Source organism: Dunckerocampus dactyliophorus, chromosome 5, assembly GCF_027744805.1.
Source record: "Dunckerocampus dactyliophorus isolate RoL2022-P2 chromosome 5, RoL_Ddac_1.1, whole genome shotgun sequence".
Lineage (NCBI taxonomy): Eukaryota > Metazoa > Chordata > Actinopteri > Syngnathiformes > Syngnathidae > Dunckerocampus > Dunckerocampus dactyliophorus.
Genome location: NC_072823.1, coordinates 25,779,833 through 25,796,498, shown reverse-complemented (window position 1 = coordinate 25,796,498; position 16,666 = coordinate 25,779,833). Strand labels below are relative to the sequence as shown.

General features: G+C 41.4%; 2 protein-coding genes across 3 annotated transcripts in view; one reads left to right on the top strand and one right to left on the bottom strand.

The window, feature by feature from the left end:
• The window catches only part of ireb2 (iron-responsive element binding protein 2), a 17,948-nt gene extending 2,647 nt beyond the window's left edge, over positions 1 to 15,301 (top strand). Inside the window, exons 2-23 of one of the 2 annotated variants that reach the window (XM_054777095.1) lie at positions 225 to 392; positions 1,651 to 1,737; positions 1,811 to 1,976; positions 2,056 to 2,193; positions 3,440 to 3,670; positions 3,742 to 3,811; positions 3,888 to 4,071; positions 8,385 to 8,524; positions 8,590 to 8,761; positions 8,849 to 8,949; positions 9,031 to 9,147; positions 9,235 to 9,394; positions 10,552 to 10,687; positions 11,236 to 11,320; positions 11,405 to 11,561; positions 11,648 to 11,772; positions 11,844 to 11,948; positions 12,050 to 12,192; positions 12,842 to 12,989; positions 13,071 to 13,193; positions 13,265 to 13,450; positions 13,528 to 15,298. In XM_054777095.1, coding sequence (XP_054633070.1) covers positions 368 to 392; positions 1,651 to 1,737; positions 1,811 to 1,976; positions 2,056 to 2,193; positions 3,440 to 3,670; positions 3,742 to 3,811; positions 3,888 to 4,071; positions 8,385 to 8,524; positions 8,590 to 8,761; positions 8,849 to 8,949; positions 9,031 to 9,147; positions 9,235 to 9,394; positions 10,552 to 10,687; positions 11,236 to 11,320; positions 11,405 to 11,561; positions 11,648 to 11,772; positions 11,844 to 11,948; positions 12,050 to 12,192; positions 12,842 to 12,989; positions 13,071 to 13,193; positions 13,265 to 13,450; positions 13,528 to 13,638 — 2,910 coding nt within the window. In that variant the 5' untranslated portion in view covers positions 225 to 367 and the 3' untranslated portion in view covers positions 13,639 to 15,298. Of the gene's footprint in view, positions 1 to 224; positions 393 to 1,650; positions 1,738 to 1,810; positions 1,977 to 2,055; positions 2,194 to 2,225; positions 2,848 to 3,439; positions 3,671 to 3,741; positions 3,812 to 3,887; positions 4,072 to 8,384; positions 8,525 to 8,589; positions 8,762 to 8,848; positions 8,950 to 9,030; positions 9,148 to 9,234; positions 9,395 to 10,551; positions 10,688 to 11,235; positions 11,321 to 11,404; positions 11,562 to 11,647; positions 11,773 to 11,843; positions 11,949 to 12,049; positions 12,193 to 12,841; positions 12,990 to 13,070; positions 13,194 to 13,264; positions 13,451 to 13,527 lie in introns of those variants that run through there. The other variant, XM_054777096.1, reaches the window with a different exon arrangement.
• The window catches only part of snx1a (sorting nexin 1a), a 9,158-nt gene continuing 6,308 nt past the window's right edge, over positions 13,817 to 16,666 (bottom strand). Inside the window, exon 15 of the mRNA XM_054777098.1 lies at positions 13,817 to 16,127. Within this exon, the coding sequence (XP_054633073.1) occupies positions 16,077 to 16,127 (51 nt within the window). The 3' untranslated portion in view covers positions 13,817 to 16,076. The remainder of the gene's footprint in view (positions 16,128 to 16,666) is intronic.

The following is a 16,666-nucleotide window of genomic DNA, read 5'->3' as shown; positions in this document are numbered from 1 at the left end:
AACCTAATGGACAATTCATACTAAAAAGCCTGTAATTTTGAAGCTTCAACCTAATATGTTACATATTTAGATTGATTATATATTTATATTATATATTGTCACTTCATGATTTATACTTTGCCCGCAGTCTGTTAACAGTTGTTCTAATATTTTATGCAAAAATCGACTTATTAAAAAGCGTAATTGTACAATACAGTAACAGTATCATGCTTTTATTTTAATAGGCGCTGCTTCCCAGTGCTCTTACAGCGAAGGCGTCGTTGACTGCCGGGTGGGCGTGGCCGCAGCGCTCTCTGCTCTCTGATTGGTCCGTCCGATGTTGCCACTGTGCTCGCGAAGATGAGTCGTGTTGATTCCATAAGTCATCATGGCGCTCACTTCTTCAGGCAAAGGTAAAGAGGAGTCTTCTCCTTCCACGTTTTTGCTTGGTGTCATGTCTCCCGACTGTTTACTGTCAGCCACACGGCTCCGGTTCACATTCACCCTTCCGTTTAAAACGAGCGCCCGCGTTTGGTTAATGTTATTCTGAGCGTTCCGATGTCAAACAGCGGTACCTACTCAAGCCCGCTTGGTTGCTCTTTAACCTAGCAAGCGTTCAAACTAGCTTTTGCCGCTAACCAGCAATGTCTCTGTTAATTATTGTACTAATTTTCATGTAACAGCGTTTGGTTGGTGGTTTGTAATGTCTTTTTATCATCATAGTCAGTCGTTCAAGCAGCAGGAGAGTGATAAGTAGTTAGCGAATGGGCATCATGATAAGGTTAGCACCCTCACACTAGCTAGTTTAGCCGCCGACTGTGTTCTGTCAATGGGGGGCTCGTTTCATCATGTCCACTGGTGTTATAAACACATTAAACTAACATTGCCGCAATAATGTGTTGCTTATTGTCAATATAAGTTGCAGTTACAAGATACGCAGAGTGGTAACTTTACCTTTTTTGTGAATATTCATGATATCAGATACTTTATTCATCTCCAAGAGATGTAGTAGTATAGTGTGTTCGCTTCTCATTCAGCTGTACTCATTTTCACTATTCGTGACGAGTCTACGTTCTATTGTGCGCTGTTTTGGTATCTATTTGTAATAAAGAATTGCTGCTGATAAAACTTCCAACCCCAGCGTTTGCATAACTTTATCTGCAAATCAGACTAAACCAGTTTTCTGCTGTGCAGTGTGCACACGTTTTCCCCAAATGTGTAGTTGCACTGTTTTTACTGTTTGACTATTTCCATGTACAGGGTCTGTTTCATTGTAAACTGCTCTCAAACGTTTCAGTGTGATGTCTTGCTGGGACATGAGAGTGAGACTTGCCAAAAAGACTACGGGACTTTCTTGTCCTATGTATGATCCTGTCGAAAATCATCCGTATGAATCTGCTGCCTATAATTCCATGGTGAATAGCGTATCACATTGGCCAAGCATTAAGCAAATCACTTGTTAATAACCTTGAAAAGTTGTTCATTGTCTATTTCCTCATATTACTTTACTGCAGAGAGGACCAGGCCTTTTTAAAATATGTTTTTGGAGAGTATAATAGTGCTCTCATTGCATACAGTTTCACTTTAGAGCTGAGGCCATTATTATAGGAAGTAGCTTTTGCTGTTCCTGTAGACCATTTTGAGTTGATCAAGTTTACTCTACCTCCGTAGAGCACCCGTATTGCCATCTAATTGACACGCTGTCAGACGGAAGCCCCAAGTTCTTCAATCCACACAAATTAAACGATCCAAGATATGGTGAGTGGAGACCCTTCATGTTGTGTTTTATTTTACTATTGGGGGTTTGATGGTTCTGCTTTGCTCCCTCAAGTCAAACTGCCTCTGTCCATCCGCATCTTGCTGGAGGCGGCCATCCGAAGTTGCGATGGATTATACATCAAAGAGGAAAACGTGGAGAGCATCTTGGACTGGGAGCAGCAGCAAGCTAATGCCGAGGTGCCCTTCTCGCCAGCGCGGGTCCTCCTGCAGGACTTCACGTGAGTGGTTTTCCTGTCAAAATCAAATATTCCCCATGCAAATAGATTAAGGTTCAATGCCGTTTTCCTCACCTCCTAGTGGTATCCCTGCCATGGTGGACCTTGCCGCCATGAGGGACGCCGTGATCAAACACGGGGTGGATCCCAGCCTGGTCAACCCCAAATGCCCCACAGACCTCATCGTGGACCACTGTCTGCAGAAAGACTTCAGCAAATGGTAAGTCAGCCTTGCACATGCCTGTAAAAGCAGAGGTTGACGCAATCATTTTAAAACAAGTAGTTAATTGTTCTTTGCACCGATTTGTATTTTCTTCTTATTTTGTGTGTTTATCATTTTATACTATCATTTTATACACTTGCCTTTTCTTTGATTATTTGAAACTAATCCATCACTAGTTGGAGCAACTATGTGTAAATAGACTACGTTTTGAAATGCATGCGAAAATCCAGTTGATTACCAGTGGCAGTACGTCGTGGTGGTCTATAACCATGCATTTCTTACTTACTTGACGCAATATCCATGGGTCTCTGTCCTGTGGGTGTTGATGGAGGCCTCCACTTGTCTCTGTCCATGGCAATGGTCTTGGTTTGCCACACACTCTTCTGGCACCATTCTGTGATGTCATCTATCCTTTCTTTCTTGGGTCTGCCATGTTTGTTGTTGCCAAAGACTGCTGATTTGACTTAGTCTATGGTCTGGCATTCTGCAGATGTGGCCAAAAAATGTCAGCTTTCTCTGCATGACAGTTTGTCCTACGTTTTTCTTTATGCTGTCCATCATGCGCACCCTCTGCCGTACTTCAATGTTCGATATTCTGTGGAACCATCTAATGCTCGACAAACGTCTGGGGGGAGGCTGAGCGACGACCAGGTGGGCGTGGCAATTTTTGGTCCCAGGTCGTGATCTCACTGCCTACCTGCCAGGCAAACTGTTCCACAATTTGTTGAAACCTTCCCTATCCTGTGTTTGATTTATTTGTTGCAGTTGTTGTCCCATGTTATAACATGCATTTCTAGCAAATGGTAAATAATAAATAAACAACATAACATTTATAAAATGGTATTATATTAGGTGTTATATTGTATATTTGAAAACACATTTTTTCTCTTTTCATTGACTTGCCTTTGTCATTTTTTTATTTTTATGATTGCAAGGTTTTTAAACATTTGAAACAGTCCCTGTCTTTTATAGCATAATAAATAATAATTAAAAAATCCATATATTTGTCCTCTTATCAGAATTAAATCTGCTATGTGTATGCAGAGTTGCACACCAATTTATTCCAGTTCTGAGCATGAGAAAGGCAGGGTCAGCTAAAATGATCTCAAATGCATTAAAATGGCAACAAAAACCCACGATGAATTTAAATGTGTCATAGAAAATCCCATTCATGAGGTTGAAACTATCTCATTTTAGTTACTACGGTCTGAGATGTATTTCATTTTGTTCATTCCGCCCACAGTGCCATACAGAACGCTCCCAACCCCGGTGGAGGGGAAGGTCCTTCCCGGCCGCCTCCTTCATCCAAGCCTCTTTCCAGAGGAGCTTCACACTGTGGTGGCCAGCGAGGCTCCTGTAGCAAAGCTGCCTGCAGTGACCCTCCGTCGACCACAGCTGGGCCAGCTCACGCCTCGGTCCAGCAGATCGAGAATACACCTCTCCTCTGCCCCTTCCACCTGAAACCAGTTTCTGAGTGAGTGGGCATGACTGTGGTGTCCTGTCCCTTGGCTTACTTAATAAAATCCATGTTTTGTTCTTCTGCAGAGCCGAAACAGCTGTGAAGAATCAGGAAATGGAGCTGATAAGGAATAAAGAAAGACTTCAGTTCTTTAAGGTGCAACTTCAGATATGATCTTCATTAAGAATATTTTCCCCTTACACAACAGCTGTCCATGTGACTTTTTCCACAGTGGTGCTCTAAAGCCTTCAAGAATGTCAACGTTGTTCCTCCTGACGTCGGCGCCGTCCATCAAGTCAATTTGGAGTATCTGTCAAAAGTGATCCAGGTCCGCGGAGGTTTCATCTACCCCGACAGCGTGGTGGGCACCGACTCCCACACCACCATGATCAACGGCCTGGGCATCTTGGGCTGGGGTAAAAAAAAAAAACAAACACCTTAACTTCTTATCATTTTCTGTTGGAAAGAGCTGAGATGACAACATGAGATAGCTGAGACTGAGCCAACTGGAATAACATAAAAAGTCCCGTATACGTCACAAAAGTGATTTAAAAGTCATCAAATATTTTGAGAACACTCAACAAAGCCTTATGGTAACAATTTAAATCCAATGATTGACTTGAAGCTTTTATTTTAATTTCCACTTGAGTAGAAAAACACCACACCGCAAATAAACACCTCTGGGTACATTCATTTGTGCAAATAAAATTCAGTTTATTTACTAATATTCAATATTTTTACTGCACTATATTATATATATAATATAATCACGCTATTGTACAGTATATAATATAACATATAATTCTAATATTGGGTAAAATATATAATAATCTGCATTGTCTATCATAATTAAGATACCAGTTTTATTAATTATGTTATTTATTTGTAGACACAAAGAAAAAAAATACAATTTAAGATGAGCTAAATGTTTTGTCCCATATTGGGGCAATTCCTCTGTTGATGCAGTAGAAAATTTACAGCATAAACAGGAAAAAACGTCTGTTTGCTACTACTAATCATGGCAAACTTTGTGAGATCTGCCGCCGGCCGCTACTTTTTGACAAGTGAGGATCCAGAACCTTATCTTTTTGGTGCTGAATATACGGAGGATGAGCTACAGGTTTTTGAAGCTGAGCCCAGAAGGAGAGGGAGTGAAACTTTGAAGGTAGCAGATGGGGGGCGAGTCGTTACACAGGCATGACTTGGTGGTGTAAATCTAGAGCTTGCTAAAACATGCCGACAGAAACGGAGTGTGGCATACAGTGTTACCATCGATGGAAAGGCTTCGTGTGTGTGGCGAGGGGGTCCTTGCTCCAAGAGATTGCATCCCAACGAACAAAGAATTGTTAGCGCTAAGAAACCCTGCAGTGATATAATCCTTTTTCCACCTACCCACAATAAACCGGAAGAGACGCCCCAGACGAGATGGACAACTGTCCATGGAGTAAGTCATCATGATATTGATTGTGATACATGGAGCACATAGCACATGATATCACAACACAGTCCATCTAGCAGTGTATAAAGAAAACATGGAACGTGGGCTAATACTATACAGATAATGTGTTTGTCTATTCGTAGGTGTTCATATGCTTGCTCTTGTTTCCTAGTCATTACAGATTGGTGTTCTATCGCATTGTTTTGAACAACACTCGGTAGTGACGTGAGGCGCTTCACAACTATGCAAGAAAAGTAGTTATGTGTTAGCTGCTACGATAACAATGTGGCCGTAGCTTGGTTTATATTATATAAATAGAACATTTTGGTGTTATTTAAATTTTTTTTTTATATATACGCCTTTATAGTCAAAATGGGTGTGTCCCATTGTTAGCTCCCACATGCTAACTGTTTTTTAGCTGCTTTTCTCTCTTTAAATGTGCAGAAAAGAGAAAGATGCCTTGTCATGTTTCACATAAGGATTGTGGATGATGGGCAAAAAAAAGGGTGCAGTTTTCATTTAACACTGCATGAAGTCAGCCATGGCATGTCCGACATGATAGAGTGAAAAAAAGATCTCCTCCCATCCTGTGTGGAAGTGGTACATTTTTGGCTTCTTAAGTTTAGAAGAAATCAATTTGAGCTTACTAGCTAGTGGCCGTATCGAGTCCCTGAAGCATAATTTGAAATGTGATGTAAACAATGAATATTGGGAGTGTAAATGTGACGATGGGTTGTTATTTCATGTCTACAGGGCTCTAATCCTGTTAAAACCATACTTAGAAAGTCATAAACAGGTTTTTCTTTGCTCTGACAACTAAAATATTCCATTTATTAACATTGAATCTTATATCGGGGAAATTAATTTAACGCGGTCAGGCTTGGGAACCGCTATAAACGAGGGACGACTACAGCATGGGTCACCAACGTGGTGCCCGCGGGCACCAGGTAGCCCCCCCACGACCACATGAGGTGCCCGCAAGCCTGCTTTTCATTCAGGTTTTCAGTTAATAATGAAAGAACAGTAGAAAGAAATGCATTTTGAAATACAAAATGTGAGTTGTGGACACCAGCATTTTGTTCATGTTCTGGTAAAACAAGCATATTAAATCTTACAAAAATGAGTAGCTCTTGGCCATTTTCATTTTGTAAAAGTAGCTCTCACAAGGAAAAACGTTGGTGACCCCTGGACTACAGCAACAGACTTTAATATTTTATATATGTGCATGGCTCAGATCAAGGGTACCGAAGTGTTACATTTAAAATTTTAAACTTGTGGATAGACCTTGGTAATGTTATCAACACAAACTTCAAACATTGCAAAACACACACACCCAACATACCAGAGCTCGAGACATCTTCCATTTCCCATAGCAACCCTCCGTAGTTCGCTCTTTCTTAAATGTAAAGTACATAACTCGGTGTCCACTCGGTGTTAGATTTTTGTTCAAATAATCTTATTTTACTCTTTTATACACAAAAAAATTACTTTAGTTGCAGAGTTGAGTAATTATTCCATGAATATATACCATTGTAATCATCATGGGGTTTGTTTTTCCATGGAATTATGTTCTTCAAAATTTACATTGGCAGGCGGACACGAAGGTTATGTACTTTTCACTAATGATTACACGACAGTTTTCTTTTTTTTTTACATTGAGAATATTTGAATAAAACACATTAGAAACCAATTTCAGACATCATTCTTTAATTCTAAGTAGAAAGCATGACAAAATTATCAGAGAAAATATTGTTAATTTCACAACAAAAGTAGACATTCTTTACATGTAACATTTCAGTGTCCAAATATAGACACTTTTTTACAACATAGCCGTGCTAGCGCAAAATAAAAACATCAACAGGCTTAATTTATGGTTTGGTAAGCTTCCTCACTCTATAAACAAGTGATAGGGATAGTACACATTGTTAGAACAACAATTTCAAATACTACTCAAGTGAAGTTGAAGACAGCATAGGGTACCCTTGATCTGAGCCATGCACATATTTACATAATATGTAGCACATACTTGAATTAAGTATAATTATTCCTGAGAACACTTTACAATCATACCTAGCTGAATCCCAATTCCACTCCTTATCCCTTCTTCTTTGTCTTACCCCTACCTCTTCAAGCCGAGGGCCATGGGGAAGAAGCCACTCAGAAATGGGACACCACTGCTTCACTGCTTGACATAGGCAGATGAGACAATTAAATTGTTCATAATAAATGTTTACTACCATAAAGTACGGTGCATACATTTCTACATTATTTCATTGTTATTTAGCCTTTTTTTTTTAAAGGCACCTTTTAAAAAAAAAAATAAAATAAAAAGGAACACATTTTTTTTTACAAACGGTGACATTTATTGCCAAACAACAAACAACTCTAAGAAATAACAGCTTACAACCAGCATTGTAGCAACATTTATAAAAAATAGAAAATGTATCAAATATACATATGAAATAGAAATAACAATATAACAAACTTTATGAACATCAACAAACGTATAAACCTTATCAACATTTCAAGGTTTAAACACCTCGCTGTGTCATCTCCTGTCGTTGATGTTCTCTCTCAGATTCTTTTGTAAGAAAGTTCAGAATGGCATTTTGTTGCATTTGACTTTTCCATACTGGGACTGCAGCTTTCGAATGGTCCTGGAGTGCTGTGTGCTGTTGAAGAGGCCTGACTACAGTTGGCTTAGCATGTCCTGCAGGAATGACACATATGATTGATGGGCTCCAGCTACTCTCTCATTGTTAATACAATAAAAGTAGTAGTAGTAGTAGTAGTAGTAGTAGTAGTATAGTAATAGTGTGCTGAAAACAAATACAGAGTGATGGTAAAAAAAAAAAAAAAAATAGATGCGACAACGTTAGAATTTCAAAAGTTGAATAAACTTTATGTAGCATACTTCCTAACCATCAATACCGTATGCTGAATACAATAAACATATAATTGTTGGCGCACTATGGTGGCTATAATTCACAGCAAACAGACTTCACTATGATATGCTGTGTTACATAAATGATTAGATAGCTAATATAAAACACCAACATCACAGTACAGTTCAGTAATGTAGCTTCCCCTCCCCGACCACACTAAGTTTCTAGGCCTGTACACACTTAAGCACTTACCCTTACTTTTTCATTTAAGCAGAATTGGGATACCACTTGATTCTTGCGAATGTGCAAAACCCAGGTGTATGGGGTGGAATTGGCATTCAGCCTTAATGTTTAAAGCCTGATACTCTCTGTAGTTGAGTAATGACAGTGCCGCCTTTTCTGCCAGGTGTGGGTGGAATCGAGTCTGAAGCAGTGATGTTGGGCCAGCCGGTGTCTCTGACCCTTCCCCGGGTGGTGGGCTGCAAACTGGTGGGCTCCATCAACCCTCTGACCACCTCCATAGACGTGGTGCTTGGCATCACCAAGGTGATCACTGCTGCTGCTTTGCTGGTGGTTGTTATAGCGTGTCTCATCTTGTCCTCTGTTTGCAGCACTTGCGTCAAGCCGGCATTGCTGGGAAGTTTGTGGAGTTTTTCGGTCCCGGTGTGTCAGAGCTCTCGGCCCCAGACCGAACCACCATCGCTAACATGTGCCCCGAGTACAACGCCACCGTCAGCTTCTTCCCAGTCGACAGGGTCACCATTCAGCACTTTAAAAAGACGCGTGAGTACTCGTTCATTTTTTTTTTTTTTAACTGTTTATACTCTTCCATACTGTGTTGAATGAACACTGTCATCAATTTTGTTCCAGACTTTTCACAGGAAAAGCTCAAGTTAGTGGAGTCTTATCTGAAGGCTGTAAAGCTCTTCAGAAACTACGAGGACTCTGCAGGCGACCCCCATTATTCTGAGGTAATTAAAGGCATGCATTTGAGGGTGGGCTTACAGAGATACAATAGTAATCATGCTGGTGTTTTCTTTCCTTCTGCACAGGTGATTGAAATCAACCTGAGCTCCGTGGTGCCGTACGTCAGCGGGCCCAAGAGGCCGCAGGACCGCGTGGCCGTCTGCAGCATGAAAGAAGGATTTCAGAGTTGTCTGGATGAGAAGGTACATCTCCTCTCATCCTTCCATCCTCTGCTGATATGGTGATAAGAGTGATTAGAGCAGAACACGACCTAAGGCCTCTGCTCTTAGGTAGGGCCAAAAGCCTTCAATATCTCCAAGGACAAACAGCACATCCAGGTTCCCTTTCTGCACGGGGGCCAGGAGTACCAGCTGGCCCATGGCTCGGTGGTCATCGCCGCTGTGATCAGCTGCACCAACAACTGCAATCCCTCCGTAATGCTGACAGCAGGTGTGAGGATGTTCCAGAACCTTCTGTTTGTTTGGATTTTAATTTACCCCACTACAAATGGCTAACATCCATTTATCCATTCATTCATTCATTCATTCATTCATTCATTTTCTGTGCTGTTTAATCCTCATTAGGGATGCGGGGGTATGCTGGAGCCTATCCCAGCTGACTTTGGGCGAACATGACTATTACCAATTTTTAAATTGTAGGTCACATTTGAGCGTTGGAACACTCAGCGCGTACCAGTCAAAAGTTCAGAGCCACTTGCTCATGCTATTGAAAGAAGAAAGTGAATCCAAACTTTTGACTAGTATTGCAGATGTGTTTGGCTCCACTATCTGCTGCTGTTTGGTTAGCTAAATACTTAAGAGTCATAAGAGACCTTGTTTTTCCTCCACTCACCACTTGTTATTGCGCCCTTTCCACAAATGGCTTTCTTCAGGCCTTTGACTGGCTAAAATGACCTAAATGACCCCAAAATGGTGACCCGAAACACCGGAGAAAGTTGGCAAAAAAAAGTCATCTCTTGTACATGTTTATATCTGCACCCAAACTCGTCTCACTTAACAGTCAAGAGACATTCTCAACACACAGCACACATCCGGCCTTCAAAATAAGAGCGCTGTGCACCACATCCTGTCTAATTGTGCAAACAAAATAAGGGTGTCATAGAAAATAGTTTACATTTATAACGCAGTTGCATCGGTGACTACATCTTCCTTAACCATAAGCACAGGCGTTAGTTTGTTGAGGATTTAGTAGCAATGTGTGCAGAGGCTGACATCCCTTTAGAAAAGTTAGCCAAGCTACGTCCATTTTTAAAATACTGGGCAAAATTGTCCAATGATGTATTGCATCAATAAATGTAAGGATTTTACCATTTCATTATTTACTAACCCAAAAAGCACACTCTCGGTGGTGGTAAAATAGTGCAAAAGGTGAAAAGTGGAATTCTAACAAAGTTGAACAGAAAAATTGGAATTTAAAAAAAAAATGAAATGGAATTTGGGAAAAAATTAAAACGATTTCATAGGGCCCTGCTTAGGAATGGTTGTTATTCCACCACCTGTTGCCTGAGCATGCGTTTTACACCCTGCTATTGTGTTTTCATGATTCTGCCTGTGGACGTAACCTAATGTTTGCTGCACGGATGACAGGTCTGCTGGCCAAAAAGGCTGTGGAGGTGGGGCTTATGGTCAAGCCGTACATTCGCACCAGCCTGGCGCCAGGAAGTGGCATGGTCACGCACTACCTCAACGCCAGCGGGGTCCTGCCGTACTTCAGCCAGCTGGGGTAGGAGTGGTCAAAAATATGTCTTGTGTGTGTAGTAAGTGAGTGTTAAGCCTGGACGATGCTTCTGCATAGTCACTATGCCACCCCTTCCGACGCTGTTTTGATCCTCCTACAATTCATTGAGCAACCATGACACTCATCGACTATTTAGCTTGTTAGCTTCCGTTGTCACTAGTGAACAATAGCAATTACAGAAAGACGAGTGTTATTGGAGCCGGGACTAATCAATAGTCACTTTTATTGCAAATGATGATCAGAAATCGGAAGAAGTCGTATATGTACAGGAAATAATTACGGACTAATTACAGCCCTGACAGTCTGCATCGCAGTGTTGTGAGGTTAGTTTTTTTGGAGGGTTTCGAGGGGCGCGGTACTGGAGGGGGACGATCAGGCTGGTGTAGCGTACGCTGATGTCTCGGCATAGAAGTATAAACCAGGTTTAAGGTTGTACAGTGCATTGACATTCATGTCCTCTAGAGGGAACACAACAAATGTGCTCATTTGTTAGCATGACCATCACTCCTACAACTAATCTGTTGCCCCCTCAGCTTTGAGGTGATCGGCTACGGTTGTGCCACCTGTGTCGGGAACATTGCGCCGTTACCAGAAAGTGTAGTGGATGCCATCAAACAGGTATATAGGTTTATATCTATTTTGGTTCAATTTAAGTTATAAGTAGCATTTCCTTAAGTAGTGAAATTGTGTCTTCTGTTCCAGGGGAACGTGGTGGCCTGTGGCATCCTATCTGGCAACAGGCACTTTGAGGGCCGCCTCTGTGACTGCGTGCGAGCCAACTACCTGGCCTCGCCGCCCCTAGTGGTGGCGTACGCTATTGCAGGCACTGTGGCCATCGACTTTGAGAAAGAGCCTCTAGGTGAGTGACACCCGTGAGAATATTGTTAAACGTTTTGTACGGCAGTCGCCTCCATTGTTTTTACCCCCCCTCTCTTGTTGGCGCAGGCGTGGCGTCAGATGGGAAGGAGCTGTACCTTCGCGACATCTGGCCATCCAGGGAGGAGGTCCGAGAGACGGAAGAGGACACCGTCATCTCCACCATGTTTAAGGAGCTCCAGGCAAGGATGGAGGTGAGGGTGCTCACCTGCTGCCTTTTAAGTTAAAAGAATCCAGCTCTGAAGCGCTTCTTGCCTTTTTGCAGAAGGATAACACGTTTTGGAACAACATTGAATGTCCCAAGTCAGTCGTCTTTCCCTGGGATGCCAAATCCACGTACATCCGGTCGCCATCTTTCTTCAGCAAACTAGTATGTGCACGCTTTACCATCACAAGAAAATAAGGGGGGGGGAAATATATATATATACATTCACAATTGATAATTCTTCTCTGCTTGTGTTTCGTCTGAAGAGTAAAGAAGTCCCGCCCCCTCAGTCCATAGACAACGCTCATGCCCTACTCTTCCTCGGCGACAAGGTGACCACGGACCACATCTCGCCGGCAGGCAGCATCGCAAGGGTCAGCGCCGCCGCCAAGTACCTGCTCAGCAAACGGTGCGTTCACTGGCCATTTGCAACACTCTCAGTGTGTATTTGACAACAAAACGATGAAAGGTCCCATTTATCCTACAGCATATATCAGTTTCAGTCTCAAGGGCTCCACAACAGTGTATTGGAATGTTTTGTCCAAAATCTAGCCTTGATGCTGGAACTGACAGTTTAAAAGTGCTTTTAGTAAGCCCTACTGGGAACATACTGTTTTGTGTGTCTGAAGCATTAATGCTAATGAGCTGTGTTCGTCCACGCCTGTCTCCAACTGATTGTGTCCCCAAGAAGCGCTATCCACATTTTACATATACACTGTAACTCTGTACTTGTCCATTGTAATAGATGCCATATATCACATACAACAACGTTACAAACGTTAGCAACACTAGCATAGCTATGTGAGCTACATTGCTAGCATTACACTCACATTTTAAGAGCAGCTTCATGCTAGGTTAGCCTATTCACCAAAGAAAAACAAACTGATCAAACATACAGCTCCCACGTTTGTAAGTGACTGACAAATAGTGTGCAAAGCGCCATGATATTTTTTAAGATGTGTAGCAAAGCCTGCTTTTTCACAAAGTGCGAGGGCACGAGGCAGGTATGAAGTTAGAGTTCAGTAACCAACACGTTGATACCAACTATTCCCTCACAGCCTCACTCCTCGGGAGTTCAACTCATACGGCGCTCGGCGAGGAAACGACGCTGTGATGACCAGAGGGACGTTCGCCAGCATCAAGCTCCAAAACAGACTGGTGGGCAAAGCAGGTCCCAAGACGCTCCACATTCCTTCAGGCCAGACAGTGAGCGCACATGGACACTCGGCAACAACGATCGAGCGGTCATGTGATTTGACTCGTTACTTCCTGTCTTTGTTCACACAGCTGGACGTCTTTGAGGCCGCCGAGCGCTACCAGAGAGACGGCGTTCCTCTCATCATCCTAGCAGGCAAAGACTATGGCTCTGGAAGCTCCAGGGACTGGGTGGCTAAAGGACCTTTCCTGCTGGTAACGCAATACGTCGCTATGTGAACGAAAGTACTGGGACACCAGGCAAAATGGTCTCTGTGGGCCAACAGGGCGTCCGCGCAGTTATCGCCGAGAGCTTCGAGAAGCTCCACAAGAACCAGCTGGTGGGAATGGGAATCATGCCACTGCAGTTCGCACCCGAGCACAACGCCGACACGCTGGAGCTGAGTGGCAAGGAGAGGTTCAACATCAGCCTGCCCGAACGTCTCTTTCCCAGGCAGCAGCTCACCGTCAAGGCACGACACACACATATCTGCTGTTAGGCCACTGTACGCTAATCACTAAAGCACATTTTCACTCTCTTGTCTTTCAGACTAGTCAAGGAAAGTCATTTGAGGTCACTGCGCAATTTGACAGCGACTTGGAAATAACCTTTTTCCAACACGGAGGCCTCCTGAAATACGTTGCACGGACAATGCTCTGAACTCACGTGCAAATTGACTTTTCCCCCTCCCTCAGTTTGTCGACAGAGTCGGCGTCTAGCTGGGACGTCTTCATGGGGGACCAGGAGACTTCTCCTTTGGTCTTTCCGGCTGTTTTATCTCTTACAGGCAGGATGTCAAGTCCTGCCAAGAAAAAGCTAAGATGGTGCTGAGGTACGTTTGTCCATATTTGTGTATGTAAACAAGTGATTATCGGGCTGTTATGCAAAAGTGTCTTATTCCCAGCTGAGCATCCTGCATTAGTCAACAACACAGAAGACTTCATGCACTTAAGACATTTCTACAAATTGCAACATTATGAACTACGTGGCAGACTGGCACTGAAGCCAAAGGTTGCTTTTTTTTTTGAGGAATGATTGGAAATAAAATCAACACTGCTGCTGATTGGCCTTGTTGTCATTAACATTAAACAATTTTAAAAACATGTTAGTAACAGTTTAAATTATGCTGATGTTATCATTGGCAGCACCTGTGTAATCTCATCCACCTTTACTATCACCTGCAGGATGTGAAATAAACACACAGGAGAGTCAAGTATTGCAAGTGTAAACAGTGCAACTTTTATTAATTTGATTTTGCATGACACAGTGCACATTGGTGACATTTCTTCGTACGCAGTTCCGTTCTGACTGAGCGGTTTCCATTTAGTAACGTGGACATAAAACATTGGCAGGAATTTAACATCTTCAGTGAAAAGAACTGTGAGTGACTTTTTTTTTTTTTTTTTTACTGACATTAAAGCTGCAATGAAGAGATTAAACCACCATTTCATTTCATGACCAACCAGATTTTTTGCTTACTCTCGTTCATGTTTTGTGTACTTTAGAGCAGCATTTACTAGCTTCTCTCCATATGTCACACTAATCCCGTACAGAGACTTGCTCATCATTTTTTAAAAAAATGCTTGTTTGAACATGAAAACCTAAGTCCCCGATGCTTGTTTTATTCACACATCCACAAGTACGAAGGAATATTTGGGTCATGAAGATGCAAAAAACTGAATGAGAATTAAGTTGCAGCTTTGTCGAAATGAGAGTGACATTGTAATTTTTCAAAGAGAGAGTCATGTTTCGATAATAAAGTCGTCATTTTACAAGATAAAACTAAATGTTGTGAAATAAAGAAAATGTAAAAGTTGGAAATGTAAGATTTTATTTATAGTTTGTCAAAGTTGAAATTATACAAGAATTTATTTTACAAGACCAATTAGCTTTTTATAACAGAATTTTACAAGACAAAATAATGTTTGAGGAAAAATGGGAGTCATTAGGAAAAAACAAAAGTAATAAGCTTTCATACATGAAAAAAATCAGATTTTACAAAAGTGATAACATTACAAGACTAATAAATGTGTTTTTTTTTGTTGTTTTTTTACAAGACTTAATTATACAATAAATGCTTTAATAAAAAGGAGACAAATTGAGTCATTAAGCCAAAAGAATCAAAATACGTTGTCATTTTCTGATTTTTTATTTTTTTTTTACAACACCTAATGTTATCAAAACATATTGTCGTAATTTTACAAGAAAAAAAAATGTTAAGCTTACAAGAGAAATGAAATTTATAAAAGAAGATTGTAGTTTTATGTTTAGGATCTTAAGTCACATTGTCCAAACAATCTCCTATTTGACAATATTACATGCTAATAATATGTGAGAAGCAGCTTTTTCCTTGTAGAATTACAACTTTATCTTAGCAGTTTTACCACTTTTGTTGTTTTTTTTTGTTACTGTGATCTAATACTCCTTCGTACAGTAGATGCAAGGAAAAACGCATTAAAAAAAGTTGAAAGAAAATATGCAGTAAAAAACAAAACATGCTTCTTTCATTGCTAGTGAGCCTAAAGTGTCTCTGAGGTGGACAGAAGGCGTCCACAAGAAGGCACAGATATGTGAAGAGTTTTTGTTTAACATTAGCGTAGTCACTAAAAGCCACAAGCTTGACCTACGACACCATTGTACACACGGCCAAGGTGTAATGCCTCAATAACATGTTCTACTGGCAAAAAAAGAAAAGCTGCTATTTCAGTATTTTATCCAGCAGAGGAAGTGCTCAGAATTTTTTTTTTTTTTTTGGCTTTATCCCTTTTGAGTAGTCTAGCGAGGTGGGCTACCGTCATTGTGTGGGTCCCCAGAGACGTAAACAAGGAAAGTGTGCTACGGCGACACTTCCAGCACTTCCAATTTTTTCCCTACCCCGCGCACCCCCATCTTTGTTATATATATAGTCTTATAACTCTACTAAGAAAATATTTGTGGAAGCTTACATGGAAAATATACACTTCGTTCATAATAAGAGAGCTATACGGCGGTGATTGTGTCTCCCTTTACAAAGCACACATTCGTCCTTGATTTAGAAGGCAGGAGGTAAAGTGTGAGCAGGAAAAAAAAAAAGAAAGGCATCGAGTGTAGCGCCCTCCTCAGGCGATAGCTTTTGCTTCAGGTAAAAAGGCCTCCCAGTACTTGATCAACTGAAGAGAGAACACATCACATGAACATTTAATTATATAAAGAAACAAAATCACTAATTATAGCCAGGGCTTTAAATTACTTAAATTACTTAAAGTGCAAAGAGAAAGAGGAGTTACTTGGACGCAGGCGATAACTGGAGACAGGCTGTAGAATGCTCATTTTATATAGCATATTTTGAGTGCGTGACAAACAAGAAAGAAAACTAATCTCTTTGGCCAACATGGTAATTTATGAACAAGTGTATTAAACAACACAGCAGCCACAGAACCAATGTTGTAACAGCAGTACGGAGCAATGAGCAACGCAGGAGTTTCTCACCAACTGCTGCATATATCAACATTTTAAAGCGCATGCAGAGATAAGGCTGCTGGATGCCGACCACCTCAAATGCATCTACCATCTTGTGGAGTTACTTAAAAAAAACTACATTGGGTGGTTCCAGCTGCAATGGTTTTTTGGCCGGGCCCTAATTAGAGACCCTGGCGGTTATTGCACACGGTGACTATAGGTGATTTGGCAGTTCATTGAATGGAGGCAT